The sequence below is a fragment of the Balaenoptera ricei genome, chromosome 15, assembly GCF_028023285.1.
Source record: "Balaenoptera ricei isolate mBalRic1 chromosome 15, mBalRic1.hap2, whole genome shotgun sequence".
Lineage (NCBI taxonomy): Eukaryota > Metazoa > Chordata > Mammalia > Artiodactyla > Balaenopteridae > Balaenoptera > Balaenoptera ricei.
In genome coordinates this window covers 732,426-747,708 of record NC_082653.1, presented here as the reverse complement: position 1 = coordinate 747,708, position 15,283 = coordinate 732,426, and the positions used below count along the sequence as shown (strand labels likewise).

At 66.9% G+C, this 15,283-nt stretch overlaps 1 protein-coding gene across 1 annotated transcript; it reads right to left on the bottom strand.

The window, feature by feature from the left end:
• Positions 1-946: 946 nt before the first annotated feature.
• Positions 947-15,029, bottom strand: CHRNA4 (cholinergic receptor nicotinic alpha 4 subunit). Its single transcript, XM_059897776.1, is given in 10 exon segments — positions 947-1,072; positions 3,800-5,144; positions 8,526-8,635; positions 8,720-8,764; positions 12,177-12,328; positions 13,798-14,010; positions 14,013-14,121; positions 14,123-14,170; positions 14,172-14,455; positions 14,855-15,029. Coding segments are annotated over 10 exon segments (2,607 nt in total).
• Between the last annotated feature and the right edge of the window lie 254 nt (positions 15,030-15,283).

Here is a 15,283-nt window from a genome sequence, read left to right as displayed (position 1 = left end):
CTGGGGGGAGGCCCGTGGAGGGTCCCCTCCACCCCCTCGATGTTTCTCAGGGGCTCCACCCCCAGGGACCACACTCCAGAGGGTCTCCAAGTCGGCCAGATGGGCTCTCCTCGGGTCCCCCCAGGTCACCATGGCTACTGTGTCAGGGAAGTCCTACCTGTGTCTATGCCCCAGAGGGGTCCCCGGGCTGTGAGCAGAGGGGAACCCACGGGAGGTGTTGGGGAGCCCGACCTGGGTCCTGAACGTGGCTCCGGGTCCCTCACAAAGTACCAGGGCCCACGGGGGTCTGGGGGCATCACAGGCCCCTGTGAAGTGCTGGCCCGAGACCCCCGGCATCCCTGGAGGGCAGACATCTGGACCCCCTGGGGCTGAGGATCCCTCACCCGAGGGGGACCTGCCACTAGGTTCTCCTCCGAGCAGGACCACGTCTCATCACTCCATCCCCAAGGCCCCTCAGGCACAAAATCTGGGTTTTCGTTAGTTTACCCAGAACAGACCAAAATAAAATCCCTGCTTGGACCCTCCCCTGGCAAATGAGGTTCGAATGTCTGCTGACGCCTCTGGGGTCAGGGAGAGCAGGTCTGAGGACCCACGGGTGCCCCAGGCCCGGGTGGGAGAGGCAGCCAGGTCCGGCTCAGTGCCTGGGCCTCGGGGATCCCACGGGGACGAGGGGCTTTCGGGGCTGAGAGGGGCTGAGCGTGGCCGAGGGGCGTGGCCCTGGGACAGTCGGGGCGGCTGGGACATTTGCCGAGAGCGGTCAGACGTGCGTCCTGGCGGGAGGCCATCATGTCACCATGCTCCGGATACACCGCCCTGCAGATAGACAGGCGTTCACCAGCCGCCCGGGCAGGTCCCCAGGAGGCAGCTTCCAAGGCCGTCTCACAGCAGACAGATGACGGGGGGCAATCTGGTGAGTGGCGTGACCGCATGGAGCGCGGGGAGCCCCCTAGATCATGCCGGCCAGCCAGGGCGGCAGGAAGAGGCCCACCGTCCCCAGCAGGCAGACGAGGATGAACACCCAGAGGAAGATGCGGTCGATGACCATGGCCACGTACTTCCAGTCCTGCCTCACCTGCGGACAGACACACCCGGTCACGCGCGGCCGCACCCTCAGGCCTCACGCAGCGCCAGCCTTCTAGAAGCTCTGTTCCTATCCTTGCCCCAAGGTCACCAAGGTCACAGGCACACCTGTACTGGGGTGAGGGGTGGACAGGGGCCACAGAGAAACGGCTTGTGCAGCTGAAGTCTGGGCTCAGAAGCAGGGGGCTGCAGGGTCAGTGCCCTCTACGGGGGGTGGACAGCAGAGCCACTGCAGGGGACAGGGGCCAGCAGGGTGGCCCCCCGACTTCACCTGCCTGAGCTCCAAGAAGGTAGTGGTGCCTCTGGAGGAACGCCAGGGTCCGCGCTGTGTCACGGCGTAACGTGCTTTGGGTTTGCTAAAGCTGGCGGCGCCGTGGGGACCAGCCAGTACACCCCCATTTGCAGGTGGGCAAGTGAGGCCCAGGGAGGGGGCACCCACAGCCCCTTGGCTGTGCGGGGCAAGAGCCAGGAGCAACCTGAGTAATGGGGCCTGGCCTCCAACAAAAAGCCCAGGGCAGGCTCCACGGTGGACGGCGTCCCAAGAGTGACAGCTGAGTCCCAACTGCCCTCCACTCCTGCCCCTGCCGCGGGGCGGCACTCACGGCCGGCTGCCCACGTGGCTCGAGCCCCTCATGGGTCAGTGGGTCTCTCAGCTCTGTCCCTAAAGCCCCTTGAGGGTGAGGGTCACATGTGAAGGTGGGCACAGCCCTGGGCTGCGAGCAGGCTCTGAGCCGGGCAGCTGCCGGGGCAGAGGGCTCCTCGGAAGGGCAAGGGGGGCACCCCGGGCTCGAAGTGGGAAACGCGCTGGGTGCACCACCTGCGGTCGCTCCCTTGGACCCGACGAGGAAGGTGGCTGCACCATCCCGTCTGCAGGTGGGACCCCGAGGCCCAGGGCGGCGCAGGACGGGCCGTGGTTACACGTCCACACTGGGCGAGCAGGTCCCGGCCTCCACCTGGTGCGACCCCAGGGCAAAGGCTCACGGAGACCACAGGCGGGTCCTGGGTGGGCAGCTGCCAGCCCCTGAGTGACCAGAAAGGATGCGGCCCCCAGGCTCAGGCCAGCCAGACGCTAGCGGGTCTGATAGGCCCAGGCAAGGCGGGGTCATCACACCCCCCGTTGTGGGGCCGTCAAGGGAAAGAAGGCTTTTCACTGCTGTTTTGTGCTCTGATTTTTAAAGTAATCAGAGGCGTCCTGATAGTTTTAAGCCAAAGCTGAAAGAGCAGTGTTTATTCTCAGGAAACCAGAGCAAATGGGGTCACTATAAGCGAGGCAGCGCCAGGACCCTCTGTTCCAGGAAGCAGCCCCGCGGCGCGCGCCTCCGTGCTGCCTTTCAAACCGCCCCTCCTCCCAGGATGAAATGCTCGCAGACAAAGCTGCCCCAGCCCCGATCCCAGGCTGGTTCCTGTGAAGTCGCTTTGCTCCCCAGAGCCCGGGGACGACGCCCGGAACCAGAACCAGGTCGCCACAGCCAGGCCCGCGACGCTGGTGGAGGGGTCTGGGGACGAGGGGCCGGCCTTGCGCTGAGGACCGTTGGGCCTCCGAGATCCTGGGGACACTTCAAAGGCGTCGGTCTCTGCTCAGCAGGCCCTCAAGCCCGCGCCAGAGCCAGAGCTCCTCTTGTCTCAAGAGCTGGCTGCAAGACGGAACCTTCCAGAAACCCCCAGGTGGCCTCACAGCCCCTTGGGATTCAGGGGGATGACTGGGAGACCGGCTCCCTGCTGGAGGTGGGGTTCAGCCACGGGACAGACGGTCCCCAGGGATCACGCATGTCCGGGAAACGACCACGGGCCATTCCCAAGGAAGCAAAGGGACCAGGAGGTTCCTGGAGCCAACGGCAGTGTCACACACACCCCCCCCCGGGTCCAGGGAGGGGACAGCAGTGTCACGCCCGCACCCGGGGTCCATGTCACGGGCAAGAAGAAGCTAATGCGGGGCAAGGTCACTGCGGCATAACCGATGCCCAGGTTGAGCAGCCGGTAATGACCAGGCCGACTGACCAGTGCCCTCCCCCTGCCTGCCTGTCTCTGCCCATGCCCTGAACTGGGGCTCGGCCGCCAGCCTGGACCCACCCTCACAAGCACCCACGACGTGGCCAGTGGAGCCTGAGCCTCGGGGAGCAGCCCCACTGCCGCCCCCCACCAACTCCACGGGACCCTGAGTCTCGGCCATGTCTGAGCACCCGCCCTGCCCACCCGGACCCCAGGCGCCCTCTCCCCAGCTGGGCACAGGGGCACCGGCCAGAGAGGCAGGGCTGTGTCCCAGGCCTGAATTCTCCTCTCCCCCCGCCAGGCCGCTGAGGCCACTCAGCCCCCTCCTCTCTCCTCTCAGCCCCTCTCACCCCAACCCCAGGGCCCAGACACCCCCCAGTCCTTCTCCGGGAGCCCTTGGCGGGGTGGGGGGCGCTCGAGGTCGGGGGAGGCGCTCACCAGCTACAGATGGTGCTGGCAGCCCCACCCCCGCCTGCAGGCTCCCTGCGCCCTGAAGCCCAAAGGGGGTGCCCGAGATCCACTCTGCTCTCCGCCAGCCACTCAGTCACCGCAGGGACCCCCGCTGGTCTCGGAGGCTTGGGGCAGAGGGAGCAGACAGCGGGGGCGGGGGGGCCTCCAAGCTGAGCAGCCGGCTCTGGGGCCTGGTTTCTGGGTCTTTCACCGGCCACCCCCGCCTTCAGAGTGGACAGGGCAGCGGGGCCCATCTGACACGGCTGCGGCGGGGACTTACCGAGAAGTCCATGTCTTCCGCCTTCAGGTGGTCTGCAATGTACTGGACACCCTCAACCGCCCGCGCCAGAGCTGGCGACAGGGGCAGGGGTGGTGCTCCGGTGCCGGGGGCCTTGAGCGCGGCATTCGGTGCCTCCGCCTCCTTCCTGCACTTGCATTTGCAGGGGGAGGCCTGGTCTCGGGGCGGAAGCTCGGCCGAGGGGGCCGTGGTCAGCGAGGCAGGGGAGCCGTCCGCTGGGCGGTCGGCTGGGGAGGCGGCCTCTTCTCGGGGCACGCAGTACTGGATGCTCTGGGACCGGCACCTCACGCCACCCTCTGCCACTTCGCTGGGGCCGGACATGTGCTGGACGCTCAGGGACCGGGCCTTGGCGAGCCCTGGTGGGCGGCAGGGCCCAGGCGAGGGGCAGGGACTGGCCTTCTCGGCCTCTGAGGGCTGCAGAGCAGAGGCCTGGTCTGAGGGCGACGTGCAGGCCGGCTGGGGCTTGCCCGGCTGGTCCGGGCCGCAAGACGGGGTTGGGGTCGGGGACGGAGCGGGGCCCCTACTCCTGAGCTCGGGCTCCCCCCGGGGCTCCGGCCAGAAGCGCGGGGCCCCGGCCGCCTTGTGCACGGACTCGATGAGCCGCCGGCAGTTGTCCTTCACCACGGACGGCCGCTTCATGAAGAGCAGGCGCGGCACGACGTCCAGGAAGACGCGGCGGACCCAGGCGGGCATGGTGTGCGTGCGCGGGGAGCGGTGGTGCACGTTGAGCGTGAAGACGGCGATGATGATGGAGAGCGTGACGAAGATCATGGTGAAGAGCAGGTACTCGCCGATGAGCGGGATGACCAGCGAGGTGGACGGGATGATCTCGGTGATGAGCAGCAGGAAGACGGTGAGCGAGAGCAGCACGGAGATGCAGAGCGTGATCTTCTCGCCGCACTCGGAGGGCAGGTAGAAGACGAGCACCGTCAGGCAGGAGATGAGCAGGCAGGGGATGATGAGGTTGACGGTGTAGAAGAGCGGCAGGCGCCGGATGACGAAGGCGTACGTGATGTCCGGGTACACCTCCGCGCAGCACTCGTACTTGCGCGTGTTGTAGGTGCCCACGGCGTCCACGATGACCCACTCGCCGCTCTCCCAGAAGTCCAGCTGGTCCACGCGGCTGTGCATGCTCACCAGGTCGATCTTGGCCTTGTCATAGGTCCAGGACCCGAACTTCATGGTGCAGTTCTGCTGGTCGAAGGGGAAGAAGGTGACGTCGATGCTGCAGGAGCTCTTGTAGATGGCTGGGGGTGTCCACTGCACCCGCCCGTCGTGAAAGAGGTGGGCCTTGGTCAGGTGGGTGACGGCAAAGTCCCCGTCCGCGCTGGGTGGGAGAGAGAGGTGGTGGGCGAGGTGCCCAGCACCCGCGGCCCGGAAGCTCTCTTCCCCCCGCCTGCCATACGCGCCCCCACTTCGCAGTGGCCTTGCCCGGAGGGGGCAGCCCTGGGCTCGTGGCTCGCCCGCCCGCCTCGCTGTCACCCCTACCCTGGGGGCGACGCTCCGTGGAGACCGTCTCAGCGGCCCACACCGCGCCTGACGCCCAAGCTTGATGGTGGTGACGACCGTGATTATTTGCGGCTGGAAAGGCCGTCCACGGCACATCGGGGGCCCCAGGCACACAGGTGGCCCCTGGGTAGCACGCAGAGCACCTCGTCCCCTGCGGTCACCCCAGACCTGGGCAGAAGCCGGACCTCCGGCCACCTTCTCCTGCTCCAGACCGGTGTTTTCTCCCCATTGACCACCCCCCCAGACTTAGAGGCAGGACCCCCCTTCCTGCACAGGTGAGGAGTCCAAGGCCCAACGAGGCAAAGACCAGTCTGGGCCCACCCCGAGCAGGACGGGGACTCCAGCGTCACATCCCAGGCCCTCAGCCCTCCTGCCTCTCCCTCGGCCTTGGGGTGCCCTGTCCACAGACCGGGGCGGGCGACAGAGCGAGGGGCTGCTGTCCCAGCCCTTCTCCTCGTGGGCAGAGTGCCCAGCCTGCAGCCCTGGCCCTGGGCCTCCCAGACAGTGACGTCCACCTCGGTTTTCTCCACCAAAGGCACCCATGGTGGGATGGGGGGCACACTGACACCATGAGAGGTGAGGCAGCCGGCCGTGGGGACACAGGGACACCTGCTCATGGCCCCCCGAGAGCCCTTCTTGCCCCCAGAGTCAGCCACTCTCTCCTCTGCAGCTGGAAGCATCCGGTCCCCAGTCTGGGTCCTGAGTGGGTGCCACCTGGGCCTCGGGGGCCCCTCTGTCGGCCTGTTTCCCCACAAGACCTGAGCTGCCCACGCTGACCGTGCGTGGTGCCCACAGGCCTGGGCTGCCCACGCTGACCGTGCGTGGTGCCCACAGGCCTGGGCTGCCCACGCTGACCGTGCGTGGTGCCCACAGGCCTGGGCTGCCCACGCTGACCGTGCGTGGTGCCCACAGGCAGGTTGAGGCGGCAGCCGTTCCCCCAGCCCCTCCAGCAGCCCTGCCGCTTCGGCTCTGAAACGCTGATGGGAGACCTCGCCTCCTCCCCCCAGGACACCCCCCAGACAGCTGGCCCCAGGACTGAGGGGCACCGGATGCTAGTCACCAAGCCTGTGTCTTCACACTCGTGTGCTGAGGGCACGTCGGCCCCGGCCAGGTCCTCAGAGGGCCTAGGGCTCTGCACGTGGGACCCGGCGCCTAGCGCAGCCCCAGGAAGGAGCAGCTTTCCCCAGGGCACGCTGTCGCTACCCGTCACCGCTGCACGACGTCCCGCCCTTCCCCCATAGCTGGCTCCTGTGCCCGAGGGACAAAGCACCACCCAACGGGGCCGTGCCCCCAGCAAGCCCAGGGGTGTGGACAGCGGGACCGCGGGACCACGCACACGGAGAAGAGGCGCCCGACCCGGCTGGTCCCGTTCCTGCTCCAGGCCGCAGACGCCCAACCACGTGAGACCCTCTGCCTGACAGGCCGACGCAGGGGAGCCCCCAGTGGGTGGCGTGGCCTCATGTGCACGCCCTCCAACCTTGAAGGGGTGCCCCAAAGCTATCAGAAAAGCACCCCCCCAACCCTGCCCCTCGCCCAGCAGCCTGTGCTGACTGCTCGGCCTCACTCAATGCACACGGCCCTGGCCGCCAGCTACCCGCTGCCCCTGGAAACAGGCCTCCTCAGTGGCCGTCCGGCCAGCATCAGCCACCAGCTCTGGGGTCTGTCCTCACCCACGCCCAGCCCCATCCAGAGAGGGCCTCGGTGCCGATCTCCATTCCCAAGAGAAGCTGGGGGTCCATCCCGCTACCTCCCATGGGTCTTGGTAAGGAGGCCAGAAAGAGAGGGGCCTTGGGTGGCGGCCCCACTCTCCCGGGCTGCCGTCCCCGGGGCTGTACGGCTCCCAGAGCAGTCCTGACGATGCTCCCCTGGGCGCCAGAGTTCTGACCCTGGTACCTATGTTCTGGATCAAAGAGCCACTCAGGCGTATTCCGTGCTAGGTCCCAGCGGTGCAGGGGGCTGGGGCGGCTGAGCGTGGACCCCGGGGGACCGGGCGGCTGGAGAGCTCCAGGGTGCAGGATCAGACCGGGCAGCTCGCAGAGGGAGAGCGGAGAGCCTGCCGCGCCTTCCGTCACCGCGCGGCCCCCCTTAATCCAGCCCCGAAAACCATCTCCTCCACGTGCGGCCGCTCACCCGCTGCCGTTAGTGGAATCACTTAAGCTGCAAGAGGAGCCCAATCGTTCATAATCAAATAGCAGCATTTTGTAGGTCAGGCCTAACCCTGGGGGCCCAGGAGGGCTTTTGTGCAGAAGCACTGGGGTCTTGGTGGGAGGGCAGGGGGCTGTGGGCAGATGGCTGGGACCAGAGGGGACCAAGTGCTTCCATTTGCTGTAGCTGTAAGTGCTGTGGAACTGCCGCCACCCAGGCCCGAGTCTGGATCTGCCAGTGTGGATTCAGCTCAGGGTGAGCTGGCCTGGCAATGACACAGCAGGGACACGGGGACGCGGGAGGGCACCAGGCTGCCTCGAGGTCAGGGACACCTCGAAGATCCCGGGAAAGGACAAGTTCAAGGACGCCAGCCCTCTGGAGCCCACCGTCGGCCACCGCCGTGCCCATAACACCCTGGTCCCCCAGCACAGAAACACCCTCCAAGAGATCAGATTCCAGAGCCAGGGACACACGGCCCAGACAGAGGCTTTGTTTGCTTGCGTGTGATTAGCGGGGTTTGGGGAGACTGCGGGCACAGATGGAGGGGCAGGAGGAGGGCGGGGGTGGAGGCAGCGAGCCGGGATGGGCAGGCCGTCCTGGGGCTTCCTCCCCTACACCTCCCGACCTTTGTTCCCGGACGCGGTCAGCTGCGTGGGCAGGGCCCACTGTCCCCGGACAGGGACTGACTCTGGAAGGGACTCCAGCCCGAGGGGGAGCAGCTGCAGGGCCTGCAGTCATCCAGGGAGGAGCTCAGACCCCTTCCCGGCCCGTGAGTGACCGAGGCCCCTGTCCCAGCCTGGGCGGGGACGGAGCCCCAGGTGCCACTTCTGCCCCCAGGACCCCGTCTCCTTGCCACGTTGCCTGCTGATGGGCCTGCCCCCCACACCCCAGGCCTCAACACCCTCCTTTACTCACTCTTCCTCCTTCCGAGCCTGCCCTCAGCCCAGACAAGCCGCCTGCCTCTTGCTCACACCGGCCTTGGAAGAGTGGCCTGGCCGGAGCACGGCTGGACCCGGGCACCTGCCACCCTGCCGGCTAAGAACCCCGGGCTCACTTGTTGTACAGGACGATGTCCGGCCGCCAGATGAGCTCAGAGGGGATGCGGATGGAGGTCACGTTCTCGTAGTCAGCGGGGTCCCAGCGCAGCTTATAGTCATGCCACTCCTGGGGGAAGCGAGGGGGGGGCGGTGAGGGGGAGGGGGGGGCCAGGGAGGGGCGGGGGGGCGGTGGGGGCTCCCTCCCACTCACCTGCTTCACCCACACGTTCGTCGTCATCATCTGGTTCTTCTCATCCTAGGGCACAAACGAGAAGAAGGCAGGTTGTGATGCCCTCGGGTTCAGGACACGTCTCTCTGGCCGAGACTCCTTACCCGAAAGGATGGGCCAGGGCTGAACGTGGGGAGTGGGTGACCTCAGGAGGGAGTGAGCGCCTTGTCCCTGGAGGCAGCCACGCCCAGGATGGCAGGCCCGCAGGGGACTCAGGGCCAGAAGGAAAGTGAGGACAACGTTCAGCTGACTTCCCCGGTGGCCGGGCCCGGCCCCCCTCCAGCTACCCAAGGGTCTGCGGGAGAGGGAGACGGCGCCCCTTCCCAGGCGGCCGTGCTGGCCCTGCCCACCGGCATTGCTCCACCCCGGCTGGCGGGGCAGCGCCCTGCGGATGGGCTCCAGGTGACCTGGCACCTGCCCCTCCTGCTGCCCACTCACTGGCCAAACTGCCCCCCAGGGCCTGAGCCTCAGGACCTGCAGGTGAGGGGCTAAGACAGGTGAGGTGGGAGCAGGAGACCCGGCAGGCTCCTCCCCGGGTCACTGAGTGGCCACCTGTCCAGGTGAGAAGGGCCGGACCACACGCGCTGTGAGCTCCCTTCCGGCCTCTGCACCTCCCCGACTTCACAGCCCTCCCGGGTTCACGGACGGGCCGTCAGGTCCAGCACAGGCTGGAGGCCTCTGGAGAAGACCGCCAGGCTCCGTGCAGGGACGTAGGGGTCCTCACACCCCACTCTGAACCAACGTCCAGGGACCACGGCCACACCCAGCCCACTCAGAGGGCAGCTGGGCTTGGGGGCTGGCTCCTTGCCCAAAGTTTGGGGCAGGGCACTCAGCAGCTGACGGGGGGTCCCCTCAGAGAGCAGGGAGCCCATGGGGACCAGAGAGGCAGGGGCTCTTTCCCTGGGGGAAGAGGGAGTGGACACGGGACACAGGGTGTGGGGAGCAGCACCTGAACCAGCCTCCTCCCCCTTCCTGATGGCCCAAGCTTTGCCCCCACTTTCTGATGGCCCAAGCTTTGCCCCCACTTTCTGATGGCCCAAGCTTTGCCCCCACTTTCTGATGGCCCAAGCTTTGACCCCACTTTCTGATGGCCCAAGCTTTGCCCCCACTTTCTGATGGTCCAAGCTTTGCCCCCACTTTCTGATGGCCCAAGCGTTGTCCCCACTTTCTGATGGCCCAAGCGTTGCCCCCACTTTCTGATGGCCCAAGCTTTGCCCCCATCTGCCCCAGACCAGGGACACACAGGCCGTTAGGACGACTGCTGAGGCCAAAGAAACCAAGGGTGGTCAAGCAAGCAAAGTGCCCAGGGCCAGGGGTGGGGGCTGGTGTCCCTGGGAGCCTCCCCTCCTGCTTCCCCCAGGGGACAAGCCCCCATCAGCCAGGCCACAGGAGGGGACCACATCTCCTGCGGCCCAGGCACTGCCCTTGGTCCTGCTCTCTCTCGGGGCCACCTGGGACAGGCTGCCAGAGGACACTGAGGATTAAGTGTGACGTGAGTGGGGCCCGGACACCACGTCCAACGACCTCGACCTTGGCAGTGCAGTCCTGCGGTGCGGCCCCCATCACCACGTCCCTGCCCTTCCCCCCTGGGGACAGCCTGCCGGGCTCTGCCCCATCCCCCGCCCCCAGGCTCAGAACAAGCTTCCAGGTGGCAGGGCCTGGCCTCCTCCCCTTCATGCCAGCCGCCCCCCCAACGCAGCTGTCCCCCCAGGCACCCGTTTGAGGTGCCCTCTGTACATTCCAGCCCCTGCAACGTCAGCCCGGGGCCCAGAAGCACCCAGGAATTCCCCAGCTTCCTCTGCAGGCGTGAACTCACACACACAAGCACTCTGCACCGGGTCACAGACCTGCAGCAAACACACGAGCCCCACAAACAGTGGGGCAGGGAGGCGGCCCCTTCCACAAACGGCCAGCACCCAGGATGGGCAAGGACGTCTTGTCAGCACACACGTGTGTGCAGGAGTGCCCTTGGCCAGCGTGGCTGCAGACAGCAGAGCCTGGGAGCCGCTCCTGTCCTGCCTGGTGCTGCCACGGGGCCTCGAGTGGGTCCCTCGCTGGTGTCTTGGAGCTGGTGTGCTACAGGCTGTCTCTCCTGGGCAAACCGGGGAGAAGCGGTGATGGGGGGCGGATGCTGAGATGTGGCAGGGCGGTGGATGAGGCAGCCCCAGGAGCTCAGGTAGGGGGACAGGCCGCAGTGCAGCCGACCCAGAACATGAAGCCACAGCCACCACTGGGAACAGCATTTGCAAATGCAGTGCGTCGGGACCCCTGCCATCCTGAGTTGCCTTCTGGCTGCACCCCAGCCAGGAGTACTTTACAGGAAGCATTTAAGGCCTGGTTCCAGGAGGTCTGAGGGCACAGGCCAGGACAGGGGGACTGACCGGGTCTCTCTACTGATGGGGTCCAAGCACGGCCCTTTCTGTCCATGTGAATGTGGCTACCGCCCCTCCCACCTCCCAGAGCCCCTTGGATGTTGCCGGCTCAGCCCCAGATGGAGCTGTCACACTCATTCCATTTCACAGGTGAGAAAACCAGGGCCCTGAGGGTCACCCAACACACCTGGCATGAGCCAGGAACCAGGGCCTCCAGACTCCAAAACTGGCGGCTCCCCTCCTCACGCAGCCCACTTGGGGTTGGGGTCTCGGCAGGGGCGTGGGGTGGGCACTTGGAGAGATCTACAGCCTCCTGCAGCTGCACAAGTTCCAGCTCCCTCTGTGGAACCAGAGCTGGCTGGAGACCCCAGCCCAAACCCAGCCGGCCTTGGACCTCCTCGTGGCCAGCAAACCAGGCTCCCAGAGGCCCCCTCCCTGCCAGGCCAGAGCCCACCCTCCAAGGCCCTTGGGACCCTGCCCCAGGCTGTGCAGCTACCACCCAGTCAGACCCACAGGACGGGCTCCCACCCCAAATGGACGCCCCAGCCCCTCCAGAGCCGTGGCTACTTGGAGGCTGGACCCCCGGCCTCCTCCCAGCAGCTGCCTTGGTCCCCAACCAGGAAGGGAAACACATCTGAACCAGGTGGAGATCAGGGTGCTGCCAGGGTGCCGCACGGCCTCACCCCATCCCACGCAGTAGCACGACTTACACAAAAGCCCTAAACTCTGCCACTGGCCCCACAGAGGTACTTCCTGCTCTCTGCCTCTGAAGATGACAGCCCGGACCCCCTGCTGCAAATCTGGCCCTTTGAGCTTCTCTACATGGAAAGGGAGAAAAGGGCAGGGCTTGGGGGTGTCGCACAGAACCTGCCTTGCCTCCCGGCTTGCTTAGCCTGTGTGCTGGGCTAAGGCGGGGCTGGGGCACACTCCATGTGCAGCTCTGATGCAGCCCTCCCAGCTCATCCAGCCCCCCTCCCCCCGCCAGCCCCGGGGCCCCCTCCAGGCCAGCCCCTCCCAGACACGGGTGCTCCCTTCAGGTCACTGCCCCCCCACCCCCCATCACCTACCACGTCAATGAGCTGTGCGATAGACAGGCCGAAGTGGACGAGAACTACATCCGAGATGTTGGCCACAGGCCGGGACCACTTGTTGTAGCCAGAGAAGAGTTTCTTCAGCAGCCGTTCCTCCGCGTGGGCCCGGGTCTCCACGTGACTGCTCACTGCGGGGACCAGCAGGCGTGCGGCTCAGGGGCAGGGGATGCTGGCCGTCCAGGATGCCCCCTTGGGCCTCCTGCCAGGCCGTGATCAGCACCTGGGCTCCCTTCCAGCTTCTCACAGCACGTCCCTCCTACCTCAGGGCCTTTGCACGTGCTGTTCTATTTCCAGCTGCAGTTTCTCCCCTACCTCCTGGGTCTGTAAGGGGGTCTGTAACTTCCTCAGGAAAGCCTTCCTAGCATGGTGCCCCTCACCATGAAAGTAGATAACTGGTATGATAAGTGCTGATTTGGAAGTGTCCCCGTCAGACCATGACTGGGGGAGGGAGGGACTGTATCTCTAGCTACTAGCAGAGTCCTGAGAACCTTGCCTCAAAGTACAAGGTGGGGGTAACCACAGGACAGGAGCGGGCAGAGGGCAGCGGGAGCATACCCAGGAAGGGAGATGGAGAAAGGAGAGTGAGGGTGCAGCCACCGAGAGCCTGTTTCCTTTGGCTGTGGCATCCGCAAGCAATCACCCAAGAAAACTACGTGCTTTGACGTGTAAGGGGTACTTTAAGTGCAAACCCCGACAATGAACCTGGCACCCTGTGTTCTTGGACGGACACACAGCCTGCCCTCGATGACCAGGTCTGGAGTGAGCCTGGGGAGGGGACCCCTCATTCAGCTCTGCCCATCGGCTAATCTGTGGTCTGAGGGCTTCCCTGCCACTCCTGGGCGACTTCGCTGGGACCACTGCATGGGGGGGGGCGGGGGTTTGAGGAGGGGGACGGGAGACCCCTGCTGCTCTGCTCCTCTCAGCTCGGTCCTGCTCCCCTGTGAGTCACGGATGGACATTAGGAGGGCATTCACAAGTACCCCCGGGATCAGTCCTAGACGCCCAGGACCCTTCACTCCCAGCCCAGAGCCCCAGCCCGGTCCCTCTGACAGCAAGGTGTAGCCCCCTCCTCACTGGGGAGGCCAGAGAATTACACTCCACTCACCCCTGAAATAGCAAGGTGGCTTCCCAGGGAACGGGGAGCGGGGGGGCTAGAACTTCCCCTGTCCCAGTGGGCCTGGGGGAGCAGAAGAGGTTTGGGTGGGGCCCTGCCAAGGGCAGAGGCCACCCCTCTGATTCCCCAAACCCCGGTGCAGGGGGGAGGTGGGCAGGCACCATGCAGTCTGCAAGGAAATTTGGCACAATGGATAAATGGGGGTGGGGGAGGGGGGAGATGGACCGCGCCTCTCTCCATCCAAGTTGGAGCTTCTGGGTCCAGCTCTTGAAACAGCATTCCCCTCACCCACCCAAACCCTGCCTGGCTCAGCCCTCGCCGAAGGACAGCCTTTTGCGTCTGGAGTGGGGGGTGGGGGTAGCCTCCGCGGCTGCCCCGTTGCGCGCACCCGCGGCTTGGGATCGCTCCCTTCCTCTGGCTCCGGAGGTCCGAGGCCGCCCTGAACCGGGCGAAAGGGGGTCCTTCCAGCGCCCCGAAACTTACCAGGCAAGAAGCCGGCCCCCAGCAGCAGCAGCAGCGGCGGCAGCAGCGGCGGCGGCGGCGCCCCCGGGCCCCCGAGCTCCATGGCGCACCGAGCGGGCTCTAGATGCGGGCGGCTCCCGGACCCGCCGCGCCCCTGCTCCGAGCTCCGCGCGAGCCCAACTTCATGCCCCCCGCGCCGCGCGGGCAGCTCCGTCCGCCGGGCCTGGTTCGGCGCTTCTCCCGCGGGGCTCGGCGGCGGCTACCGCGCCGGGAGCGCGGGGCTGTGGGCTCAGCGGCGCGGCCCCGCCCGGACCTGCCCGCCTCCAGCCGGCGAGGAGGAGGGGGAGGAGGGAAAGGAGGAGGGAGCGGGAAGGAGGGCGAGGATCGGAGGGGAGAAGGAGGGGGAACGGACCGCGAGCCGAGAGGGGGGGCGGAGGCTGCGCTCTGCCCGCGCAGGGCCAAAGTTTCCTTCGACCTCCTGGGGCTGGGGACGTGCCCGAGCCACGAGTGGGGGCCCGGTAGTCACTGCGTGCGTCTGGGGAATCCCTGCGCGGTCTGGTTCGAGGACCGCGAGACACTGACCCCCTCCTCGTCCCCAGCCCAGCGCCTCCGACGCCTGCCCGGAGGGAGGACGCGCACCCAGGGTCTCCGGGCGCCAGGAGGGGAGCCCCGCACGGATCTGGTTAACTTCGTCACCCCCGCCCCGCTCTGCAGTTTGGAAATCACAGGTCTTCCCCAACCAGGCGCTCAGGATAGAGTCCACCCCCTATCAGCCTGTCCCTGGCGGACCGGGAAGCGGGAGCCTCGGCCCCGCGGCCCACCCTTCGGGGGCGGGAGGACCCTAACGCCCCCGCCCCAGGCGAAGCCTCCTCTTGCTGCCTCCAGGTCCGGCCTGGGCCGGGGTCCGCCGCCCCCCGCTCTGCGCGGCCTGCGAGTGGGGGGCCTGCGCCGGCGTGAGGGCAGCCCCCATCCCACGCGCGGTGGGCAGCGGCTGAGGGGCGGCCGCGGACCTGGGCCCAGGTGCCCGGAGAACAGACCCTTGGCGCCCCCGGACTAGTCGAACAATGTCGGCCGCAACCGAGATGCCCGGGCAGCGTGCTGGACGACCCGGCAGGGGCTCCGCCCTCAGGTGGGTCGAGGTGGCAGCAGGTGCTCGGAGGAGGGGCCGGGAGGGGCCCCTTTGTGCGGCGGAACCACAGTCTGCGGCGCACACACTCGTCGCCCCTCCGCAGAAACGCGAGCCCCGTAGCCATCCCTGTTCGCCGTGCGCCGGGGGCTCTGCGGGGGTGGTGGGGGGAGAACCCAGCCCCCAAACCAAGACTTCGGGTCCCGGGATGGAGGCAGAGAAGGAGGGGCTGGAGCTGCCCCCGCGCTCCTCCTGAGTCGGCGCCCCGCCCTTGAGGGGGCTGAACGCGGGTCCCGAGCCCCTCGTCCCCGCCCCTCGCAGGCGATGCTCTCGGCAAGTAACAGGCTTGGTCCCAAGGCAGCAGCTTCCATCAGCGAAGGC